The sequence below is a fragment of the Hylobates moloch genome, unplaced genomic scaffold (assembly GCF_009828535.3).
Source record: "Hylobates moloch isolate HMO894 unplaced genomic scaffold, HMol_V3 SCAFFOLD_20, whole genome shotgun sequence".
NCBI classification, from domain to species: domain Eukaryota; kingdom Metazoa; phylum Chordata; class Mammalia; order Primates; family Hylobatidae; genus Hylobates; species Hylobates moloch.
This window is the reverse complement of record NW_026652295.1, coordinates 48,529,770-48,541,658: the sequence shown is the minus strand read 5'-3', so window position 1 is coordinate 48,541,658 and position 11,889 is coordinate 48,529,770. Positions and strand designations below refer to the sequence as shown.

The 11,889-nt window shown below is 40.5% G+C and overlaps 1 protein-coding gene and 1 long non-coding RNA gene across 2 annotated transcripts; one reads left to right on the top strand and one right to left on the bottom strand.

Moving 5' to 3' along the window:
• Positions 1-1,548: 1,548 nt before the first annotated feature.
• LOC131382121 (uncharacterized) lies at positions 1,549-11,737 on the bottom strand. Its single transcript, XR_009211311.1, has 3 exons — positions 11,533-11,737; positions 9,612-9,702; positions 1,549-1,656 (listed from the first exon to the last, which is right to left on the bottom strand). It is a non-coding gene; the product is annotated as an uncharacterized LOC131382121 (long non-coding RNA).
• On the top strand, positions 4,764-5,171 carry LOC116460336 (small ribosomal subunit protein eS17-like). The gene has a single exon (XM_032753985.1). The coding sequence runs from the start codon at positions 4,764-4,766 to the stop codon at positions 5,169-5,171; it is 408 nt and encodes a 135-aa protein (XP_032609876.1).
• Positions 11,738-11,889: the final 152 nt, after the last annotated feature.

Below are 11,889 nucleotides of genomic sequence, written 5' to 3'. Positions count from 1 at the left end.
TTGAATACAAAGAGGCAGCAGGTTCCAAATGCAGCCTCCAAACGACAAGGCTGTCTCCACACTCTGCATGGCATGGAATAAAACTGTGTTTTGTCCAAAATTTAAAAGCCTGACCTGCGGGTCCTTAGAGGAGAAAAAGACTTTCTGCAAAGGTGACATCTGGATTCTTTCCTTGCTTCTGCTGCTACTGCTGTTTTTACCACCATTTTCTGTATTCCCATTTCTTTGCTGCAACCGTCAAATTTTAAGTTTGAAAATATTTTATTCTGCCCTCCTGCATGAAATAGTTGGAGGAGGGAAAAGCTTATGATTTCTCAAACGGATATAGTCCTCTTATTGTAAAAGGGTTTAAAGGCCCCACCATTTCTTCCAGAAATTTTAATAAGCATATAGGAATAGCCAGCTGGCTAATCCTAGGAATATCCCTCCTCCCTGATCATTTTATAGAAAGATCCTGTGGTCAGGAAATATAAAGCTTTCAACACATTGACCACAGCTAGGATTATAGCCTCATATGGTAGAGATTTTTCCCACTGTCTTTTTCTGGGTCTTGTCAATATCCAGCCGTCCTCTCAGGGGTGTTGAAGTCACCTTCACCCTTCTCACCGGGGAGAACTTCAAGATTGACTGCACTAATGAGGGAGTCTGGAATTGAGACATTACATGTAAATCCATCACTGTGATTAAACTTAGCACGCACACTGTGTGTGCTTGGTAGTTTCAAAGAGCCTGGCTATTAAATGGCTTCATATTTTTATACCTTTTGGCACCCTCATAAAAGGACTTAAGGAAACAGAATTTTTCCTCCACAGCTACAGATGGACTAAGGCAAATCTATGCTAAGAAACTATAAAATAAATTGAAATGTCTTAGGTTCATTGATAAATCAAGTCAGTAGCTCTGCAGAGCACTGTTAAATGTATAAAAACATATATATTAATAAAGTTATACATGTATGTAAAGACAGATATATGGGGCAACACCTATTAAATTGCAAATAAAGTAAAACCTCATTAATTCAGACTCACTTAAATCGGAATTTCTGATCTACCGAAAGTCTGGCTAAGCAGAAGTTTTCCTTTACCATATCAATGGACAAAAGACTTGCTGAACAAATCTGTAGTGTAAATAAAGTTTATAGGGAGCATATGTAGACTGTTTAAGAGAATATACTGTTGTTAGCATCCTCAAGTACTTCAGAAACACCCATTTACACACAGATAATTGAGAGTATAATTGCAAAGCATTCTTAAGTATTAACCAAAGTAGGCACTCTAAGGACCTCTAAAAGGAATCTTTAATTATTGCAGGTCCACTTCTTTTATATACTTGAAAGAGGTAAATCTTCATCCTTTTAAAAATATCACATAGTTCAAATTTCCCACAAATGTGAGAAGAACACCTTTCTCTAGCTAATGCAAATTAATAAGCTGCTAAAACATATATTATGCTATAATACATTAATGCACTAGATTTTTTGTTTTTGCTTTTCAAGTATTTTAGCAAAATTTGGTATTTGCATATTTATGTGATGCCTATGGATGCATACTTATATTTATAGCAGTATGGGATGACAGAAAGAGCACTGAACTTATCAGCTCTGCCACTGTCTTGCAAAGTGAGCTTGAGTGTCAGCTTGAGCCTAGGTTTCCTCACCTGTAAAATCAAGAGAAGTGCTTTGGTAACCATCCTACATCTCAGACTTGGTGCAAGGATCAGATGATGTTATTTAAAGTAATGAAAGTACTTCATAAAGTGAAAGGCAAATATGTTCTAATTATTTTCTCTGCAATGGATACTTATCTTTGATTTAGAAGGAAATGAAGATGACATATATCATATTGAAATAACCAGTTATATATTTTATGTTCATTATTACCAAAAAGTGTACTGTGTCCCACTTGGGGTAAAACTGAAATTGAAGCAATCTACAAACATCTATTCATTCTATTTACCATTTAGAGTGCAGGGTTAGGCATTGAAACCATAAGATTTTTTTAGCAATTTGTAGGAATATTTTAGATTTTAAAAATCTTTGTGATTTAATGTGTCAAGTAAGCGGAGTTTAAATGAAAATCTCACAAACATACAAGTTTTAGAAAACACAGAATGGGTCAGTCCTAAGGGCAGATAAAACAGTATGTCCAAATCAAGACCTCTGTAGCTTGGATCATCTGCCCTCTTGTAGCCAACACCTAGCACAGTGGCTAGCACACACTTAACAATTATTTGTTCTACTGTGATGCCTCTTGGTGAGCTATTAGCAAACCCTAGATAGATTTGCAAATGCAAGGACAATATACTTGCCCTCAAGGACAAAATACTGTAAATTTCATAAGGTAAAGGACTAGGTCTGTCTTATTTTCTGATGTAGCCCCAGATTGTAGAACTAGTGATTGTTCAGTAGAATGTGTTGGGGATTTTTAAAAAGAAGAACTTATTTAGGCTGGGCACAGTGACTCACTCCTGTAATCTTAGCACTTTGGGAGGCCAAGGCGGGTGGATCACCTGAGGTCAGGAGTTCAAGGCTAGCCTGGCCAACATGGCGAAACCCCATCTCTACTAAAAATACAAAAATTAGCTGGGCATGTTGGCATGTGCCTGTAATCCCAGATACTAGGGGGAGCTGAGGCAGGAGGATTGCTTGAACCTGGGAGGTGGAGGTTGCAGTGAGCCAAGATCGTGCCACTGCACTCCAGCCTGGACAACAGAGTGAGACTCCATCACAACAAGAAGGAGAAGGAGAAAGAGAAGAAAAGGAGGAGGAGGAGGTGGGGTGGGGAAGGAGGAGGAGGAAGTAGGGAGGACGAGGAGGAGGTAGGGAGGAGGAGGAGGAGGTAGGGAGGAGGAGGAGGTAGGGAGGAGGAGGAGGAGGTAGGGAGGAGGAGAAAGAGGAGGAGAACTCACTTAATGAGCAAGCAACTCCTAGAGGTTATGTCTTATGTAAGTTGACTAAGATGTGGTCTTTATACTCAGTCTATCATATGAAGTGACCAGGGAGACAGAATTTTATAGAACTATGGGGCAAAAGAGTAAGTGTCAAGTTATGAAATAAAGTGCTCTGGGAACATGCAGCACTGTTTTGCTATGCCAGTTGCACATTAAAATCATCTAGGGATTTTTTGAAGCAATATCAGTGTTCCAGATCAATTAAAACAGAGGATGGGGCTTGGGCACTAGGATACTAGTATTTTTTTTTGGAGATGAAGTCTCGCTCTGTCACCCAGGGCTGGAGTGCAGTGGTGCGATTTTGGCTCACTGCAAACTCCACCTCCCGGGTTCACACCATTCTCCTGCCTCAGCCTCCTGAGTAGCTGGGTCCACAGGCGCCCGCCACTACACCCAGCTAATTTTTTGTATTTTTAGTAGAGATGGGGTTTCATCGTGTGAGCCAGGATGGTCTCGATCCTCTGACTTCGTGATCTGCCCGCCTCAGCTTCCCAAAGTGTTGGGATTACAGGTGTGAGCCACCATGCCCAGCCAGGCACTAGGTATTTTTTTAAAAAAAATTAGGTGATTCTAATGTGCAGCCAGCAATAGAATAGTTGACAGAGAAGTTAAAAAGGAGTAATTATAACAGGTAGAGGAGTTAGGAAAGGACATTTTCTGAGGAGAAGTAATATTTATACTAAGTCTGTTTGTCTTTATGATTCATGAAGTCCAGAAAAAATGCCAAATTTTTCTCCTTCCAAATTTTCAACAGATCTTCTCTTAGAAGAGAAACGGATTATGATGACAAGTTCTTCCCATGCACTGCTCTTCCCAACCCTTTGAAGTTCTAAATCCCAAAGACTTAAAGTGGTACCCGAGAATCTTTAAAGTCCTAGACCACATCTCACTTCGGAAAAAGATTCAATATCTGGATCAATTCAAGATACTGAATTGATACAGATTCAATTCAACCTAGAGCAAGGTTAGGAAAAAAAAAGGAGAATAAGGACCTTGTGATTCTCAAGTGGATGAATGTTTGATATTTATCTAATTTTCTTCACTTCAAGAGTTCTTCACATGTGGGCAAACCCAAGGATGTGGATTTAATCAGGGCTAGTATGACTTGAGAAGTCAAAGCATTATCTTCATCTGTCATAAGTTTCAATCATGTTCATACTTAGTTATAATAACTTACACTCACTTTTATTTATAATAATAGGTGAATGACTTGGACCCCATATTGAGAAGGGAAACAACAGGGTTCTTTATCTTATTACTCTGACTTTCCAATACCAACCAAGTTAGACGAAAAATTTTTCCCTCTTCTTGCAAGTAATGCCAAAAATTGTGTACCAAAAGAGTATCCATTGTAAAGGATCTGTTTTTAAAAATAATTACTCAGGAGTAAACAGACAATCTACAGAATGGGAGAAAATATTCACAAATATCCAACAAAGGTCCAATATTCAGAATCTATGAGGAACTTAAACAATTTAATAAGCAAAAAACAGATAACCTCATTAAAAAGTGAGCAAAGGACATGAACAGACACTTCTCAAAGAAGACATACAAGCAGTCAATAAACATATGAAAAAAATGCTCAAAACCACTAATCATCAGGGACATGCAAATCAAAACCAAAATGAGATATTATCTCATACCAGTCAGAATGGATGTTAAGAGAAAGTCAAACAACAACAGATGTTGGTGAGGCTATGGAGAAAAGGAAACACTTATACACTGTTGGTGAGAATTTAAATTAGTTCAGCCTCTGTGGAAAGCAGTTTGGAGATTTCTCAAAGAACTACCTCTTTTACCAAGGACTCACCAACATGGGCCACGTTTGCACCAAAACCATGAAGAATGCTGCCTGGGTCATCATAGAAAAGTACTATATGCACCTGGGCAACGACTTCCATAAGAACAAGCGCATGTGCAAGGAGATCGCCATTATCCCCAGCAAGAAGCTCCACAACAAGATAGCAGGCTATGTCACCCATCTGATGAAGCAGATTCAGAGAGGCCCAGTAAGAGGTATCTCCATCAAGCTGCAGGAGGAGGTGAGAGAAAGGAGAGACAATTATGTTCCTGAGATCTCAGCCCTGGATCAGGAGATCATTGAAGTAGATCCTGACACTAAGGAAATGCTGAAGCTTTTGGACTTCGGCTGTCTGTCCAACCTGCAGATCACTCAGCCTACAGTTGGGATGAATTTCAAAATGCCTCGGAGACCTGTTTGAATCTTTTCTGCAATGCTGTATTATTTTCAATAAATCTGGGACAACAACAAAAAAAGAACTAAAAACAGAACTACCATTTGACCAAGCAATCTCATTACTGGATATATATACCCAAAAGAAAAATAAATTATTCTATGAAAAATACACATGACCCTGTATGTTCATTGAAGCATTAATCACAATAGCAAAGACATGGAATCAACCTGGATGCCCATCGACAGTGAATTGAATAAAGAAAATGTGGTACATATACACTGTGGAATACTATGCCGCCATAAAAAGGAACAAAATCATGTCCTTTGTATCAACATGGATGCACCTGGAGGCCATTATTCTAACTGAATTAATACAGAAACAGAAAACCAAATATACTTCATATTCTCACAAGTGAGAGCTAAACATTGGGTATACATTTACATAAAGATGAGAACAATAAACACTGAGGACAACGAGACCGGGGAGGGAGGGAAGGCCAGGCACAGTGGCTCCCTGCTATATGTTACTTTTGATGAGTATAAGGTGGATCACTTGAGGTCAGGAGTTTGAGACCAGCCTAGCCAACATGTGGAAGCCTGCCTTTACTAAAAATACAAAAATTAGCCAAGCATGGAGGAGGGCGCCTATAACCTCCGCTACTCGGGAGGCTCAAGCAGTGGAATCGCTTGAACCAAGGAGACAGAGGTTGCGCTGAGCTGAGATCACACCACTGCACTCCAGCCTGGGTGACAGAGTGACACTCCGAATCAAATAAATAAATAAATAAATAAAATGGAGTGGGGAGGTAAAGTTTGAAAAACTACCTACTGGGAACTATGCTTACTACCTGGATGATGGGTTCAGTCATACCCCAAACCTCAGCATCTTGCAATATACCCATGTAAAAAACCTGTGCATGTAACACATAATCTAAAATAAAAGTTAAAATTGTAAAAATAAAAAATAAAAGTAAAAAGTTATAAGTTTAAAAATACTGTACTCCATTCCAATTGGATCAGAATTTTTTTAAGCTCTCTTTCCTTCAAAACTATAGAAAGATATTTAGAAAAAAATTGACACTAATATCTAAAATAGAAACCTAAGCTCTAACATCTATTGTAGAGGAAAGAGCACTTTGAAACCAAAGTTATAATTGCAGTTCTGTCAAGAGTTACATGCATGAGGTTGGACAAGCCATTCTTAAACATCTTATGATGTTAAAAGAACTCTTTCCAAGCTAATGTTGCATCCTATTTTAAATTCAACATATTAACAACAGTTTCCAAATGCATCCAAGGCAAGTGTATTAGTCTGTTCTCAAACTGCTAATAAAGACATACCCAAGACTGGGTAATTTATGAAGGAAAGAGGTATAATGGATTCAGTTCAGCATGGCTGGGGAGACCTCACAATCATGGCAGAAGGCAAAGGAGAAGCAAAGGCATGCCTTACATGGCACAGGCAAGAGAGCTTGTGCAGGGGGATTCCCATTTATAAAATCATCAGATCTTGTAAGACTTATTCACTACCACCAGAACAATAAGGGGAAAACTGCCCCCATGATTCAATTATCTCTACCTGGCCCTGCCCTTGACATGTGTGGACTATTACAATTCAAGGTGAGATTTGGGTTGGGACACAGCCAAACCATATTAGCAAGCAAGTGAATGTCCTGAGGTAAAAAAGTTAACATCCCTCTAGTGTTTTCGGCATTGGTTTACAGATGCCAATATTAAAAATCACTTGAAATTTGGTTTCACCACTACCACCTTTCAACAGGAGCTTTTACATCTCATTCTAAGTATTTAGCACCCTGGCCATTCTACCTGGCCAAGTTATGAAGATCATATATATTACCTTTTTTTTTTTTTTTGAGACAGGGGTATTACTACATTTCCCAGGCTGGTCTTGCACTCTTGGGCTCAAGCAACCCTCCTGCCTCAGCCTCCAGAGTAGCTAGGATTACAGGTGTGTGTCACCATGCCCAGCTATATATTACTTTTGATGGGTATAGGTAGCCCATGTGGACTTTGTTGGTAGTCAGAAACTTTTTCCTACACAGCTATTGCTTATCTAAATAAAAAAGCCACAGCTCCTGCACTCTATTTTTTCTGCCTAAGTAAGGCTGTGTGTAGATAAAATGTTACTAGGCAGTAGAAGGAAACATTAAAAGGGTACTGTTATCATTACAGTTTTAAGTTCCATCATACTTATTCAAGGACTATAAACAATGGATTAAAAAGATGCATGACTAGAATAAATGACAAGACAGATCAGTCCTAGAGACACCATACTTTCAGGCCTGCCACTAATAGATCCAACAAGTGTATTCAATTCAACTGTACACTTACAGACCTAACCAGAGCCTGAGAACTCATGACCACTGTTGCCTGTGTAGATTCAGAAAAGGTGCTTCTACTCCCTCCATCCATATATATTTCATAAATCCTCCTTTTGTATTAATGAGACCTTAAATATTACCTATAGGGCCCATAAACCCCTTGCTATATACCCTATGTGGCCAGGTGTTTACGGACCCAAAGACTTGTCAAGGAATCAGCTGGATAGAAAAGGAATATAACATGTGTTTGATTGGCATGATGAATTATATTATTAAAACAACCCAGGGTATGGATGATGGCAAGTCCAAAGGAGAATCAAAATCTCCCAAATCTTCCCTATAGCTGAGAAGGGCCACAAAGGACCTAACTGATTATAAGGTTAGAAATTACATTTTCAAGTTCCCATCTGGAGGCATGTTTGTTTCTTGCTGTGTAAGTTTGCTCCTGAGTTCTTCAATGGCCTGTTTTGAAAGGGTGGAACTGAAACAAATGTCTCTGTCTTAAAGACTTGAAAAAAAAAAAAATCATTGAAAACAATGTAGGGATATAAATGTCTGCGCCCACAGCCAAGATAAAAAATGCAAAGTCTGGGCCACCTTGCCTTTAATTTTCTAACTGCTGTTTTGTAAGGCTGTGTCATGCTTCTCAGTTCAAACACGCTTTGGCTCTTTATTATTCATGGACCTTTTTCTCAGTCAGTGGTGTTGAATAATAAAACAGCCTAGGATCAAATGGGCCAATTCTCCACGCCTGACACCAACTGCTACTGTTCGCTGGGCTCTGCCAAGCGTTGCCTCTGATAATGAGTGGGATTTGGTTAAACAGTAAATTAATGAATAATGAAATATCCAGGTTGATCAGTTAGAGAGCACGCTTGCTTTGCCCTAGGCTAAATGCTTGGGGCAGAAATTACTCTCAAACGGCACTTGCCTGGCTGCTGGTCTGGATAACTATTTTACAGCCTATTGCTTGACAGAATGCTGGGGAGGGGGGAGTCAGTGAGGGAGAGGAAAGGAAGGACAGAGTTATTAACAGCAAAAAAAAAAAAAAATGGGACAGAGGAAGAATAACCTAGTTATCACCTTGTAGGTTTCTAAACTGCATGTGTAAGAACAAAGTCACAAATATGACCTGGAGAAGTCAGAATTCCAAAATTCCCAACACATGTTTAACATCAAGGAGAAATGATGAGTGATAACAGTCTTCTATGTGTGCACATATGTGATTAAATGTAGAATGATTCAACTGCAAACTCATGTTTGTGTATCCATGTTAGAGTGATGACATGCAGGGAAGCCATCCAGTATCCAGTTGACAGGAAAACTCTACCCTCATTTTAAGGTTTCAGACTCTGGTTACTAGACATATCCCCTTCTACAAATTTTAGAACATTAAAAATAGGATGGCTTTTCCAAATGACATCCATTAGGAAAAAAGTTTCACTGCAATTGTGATTCATTGAGATACATAGAGAGAGATAGAGGTATAGAGAGAGATATTTTGTCACTTTTCAACCTTAACTTCACCCAAAAGTTTTAAGTTGTTATGGAGTTTTCTGCATGCATATGTAATAGGTTTGCTCATTCAAGATCGCAGGTATATCCTTTCCAAGAGACAAGCTTTGGATCATCAAAAACCCACAACAGAGTGCCATAAGGACAACATGTACTGAGAAAATGTGTTATTTCACTGTTGACATTTGTTTTGGAGATACATTTCTCTAATTGGTTATCTCTGGAATATCTTATTCTTTCAGATGTTTGATCCTTTCAAATGGGCTTGAGATTAGTGGACTTTGCAGTTTTACACACTAAAGGTTGAAGCACTTTTCAAAAAATTGACAAACATGTAGTGAGTATTAGTGTTTTGTCAAGGTTGGGGTTTGGTTTGACTTAATTTGTTTTTAGGTGGATGAAAGAGGAAAGTGCCTTCACAAAACTGATCAGAGAGTGAAAACGTATTCCGGAACCTAATTTAATAGTCCTCGCATCTTAAAGTAAACCCCAAACAAGGTTGAAGAGAGGCAGACTGTCTTCTGTTCGTGTGTATAGGTGACATATGATAGGATCGTTTTTTAAATGCCCACAGAGTAATAAAGATGGGGAAGAAACACATGAATTACCTATATCTTCAGAGTACATAATTAGTACACTCCATTCCTCAGGGTCTGAGAAGCAGCAAGGCTTAGTTGATGTTATTCCACTCGTTTCATCCTGAAAAGCAGTGTCATAGACAAAGATTTAACCTCTGCACACTGGCACCCAACTCCCCCTCCCAAGAAAAAATAAAATGCTCTAATTGTCTTTATTACTTTCAGACATTGGCTCCAAACACAGATGTTCACTCCTGAGAATTAAAGGAAGGGTAAAAGGTCACAGGGACCGAGATCAGCTTGATCCTTCTTTAGATTATTTGGCCCCATTGTCTTGAATGGTCTTCATTTTTGAAGAAGAAAAGAATATTTAGATTGAACATAAAAGTGAACGCATCATTCAGGGGTCTCATTTCACTGGGAGGGCTCATGCCTGTGACCCCCTCTCCTGCCTCCCTAAACATAGCAAAAGGAAAAGCATGTGTAACAACGTATTTTTAAAAAGCCTTGCTTTTGCCCCAATCTTGATAGTTCCCCATCTTTAGGAATCCCTGGCCAAAAGAATTCTATATTAAAGCAAGAGGAGCAAGAGCCTTAAAACCTAAGCAATGAGAAAAACAACAACAAAAATTCCTTCTGCTTAACATATGCGTCTCTCATAAAATTCACATTGGCAAACACTACTTTGTTGTGATTTTTATTTAGTCCTGATATTGGGGAGTTCCCAAATTGTGATATTGTGTGTATGAGAGTGAGTAAGTAGCCCTAACTATAGTCCCCCAAAAGGGCCTTTCACCTAGTCACTTGGCAAATCATGTATCAGAGAGGATAACATTTACCCAAAATTCTTCCCAAGATTGATGCTTTAATCTCAAAAGTTAGCACTGGCATTTTTTGTATGTTTTTTATTTGTTTGGCGAGGACTAGCTAATGGAGCACTGAGGTTTGATTTGGTTCTATACTTGTTTTCGTTGCATTGCCTAGTACTTTCTCAGCCATTTTGTGAAACACCTACCTGACCCTTTTCAAACTTAAAAAAAGCAGCTGACCGTTTAGAAGTAAAATCCAACGCTGTGTAGAAACTGTCTAAAGATCGGATTTCCTAAATCCGAGAAACTCGAATTTCGAGTCGCACTCTCTTTGCCCACGTAACCACCACCAGCCTTCCGCGCAATCAGGTGCTTCTGAGCTATAGGGCATCTGATTGAGAGTCCGGACGCTGAATTTCCAGTGTTCAGGGCCTTATGGTTCACATGGCAAGTGCTAGGGCTCCGTGACTGGACTCGATCCTCCACCCTATTCTACGCAGTAGCCCTGTCTCGTTTGGGGAGTTTCCACACTAGAGAAGACTTGAATGACTTGCATGTTCAGTCCCAGGCTCAGAGAAGCTCCCCTTTCCACGTCTTTGTACCCCAGCAGTCATGTGCCAGCTTTTCCCCAGTCATTTGATAAATGTCTGCACAGTTCGGGACATGTGGCTGTTACAGGGAACAAACTGTGACACCCCTCCCTCCCCCCAAATTCTACGCCTATACGCCGTGGCCATGCCCTCCTCCCCGTTAGGCAAATGGTTGGGTGAGCAAGCGTTGGCTAATGACATCTGACAGCCACATCCTTGAAACGTTTGCTAATATCTCCGCGAACAGGCACGTTCGGGACGTTAACTGGTCGAGTTACAGATGACTGCCAGAGTTGCCCTCCGTGCAGCCTGGGCAAGTCATGCTTTGTTAAGTCCATTGGCCATTATGCTGATTTTAAAAATTTTAAAGAGCATTTTTATGCAGAGGACTCTCTCGACAGCAGGTGTGACCCCTATTTGGGCTCTGGACGCCTCTCGCCTGAGTCAACTCCAGAAGGCTGCAGCCCTTAGGAGAGAGGAGGAAAAGCGAAGAGCAGGGTGGGCAGGAACTAATAGGTTTTCGAACAAGTGGGCGAAAAATCAGTACCTGACCTTGCTAGCTTGTGACCACCGTGGAATGTGTTGAACTTGTGTGACAAAACTGCTTCCTCAATCTGGGCACACGCAGCTTACAAAAAAAAAAAAAATTAAAGGCTTCCCACGCTGCAGCCCCTTCAAACCCCAGTGCCCTGATCCCGAAGGCGCGCCACAAACTGTAGCAGGCGAGCTGCGAGCCCTGGCCAGTCCCAGCAGCTGGGGTTACGCCCGGGGGCGCCACGGCGCGTGCGCCTGCGTGGGCGTCCGCGCGTGCGCGCTTGTTGACACCCTGCTTGGCAACCTGGAGAGCGTGCCTAGACGCGGGCTCCCGGCGCCTTGTGCGTCGGCTCGGCGCAGGCTGGCGCAGCGCAT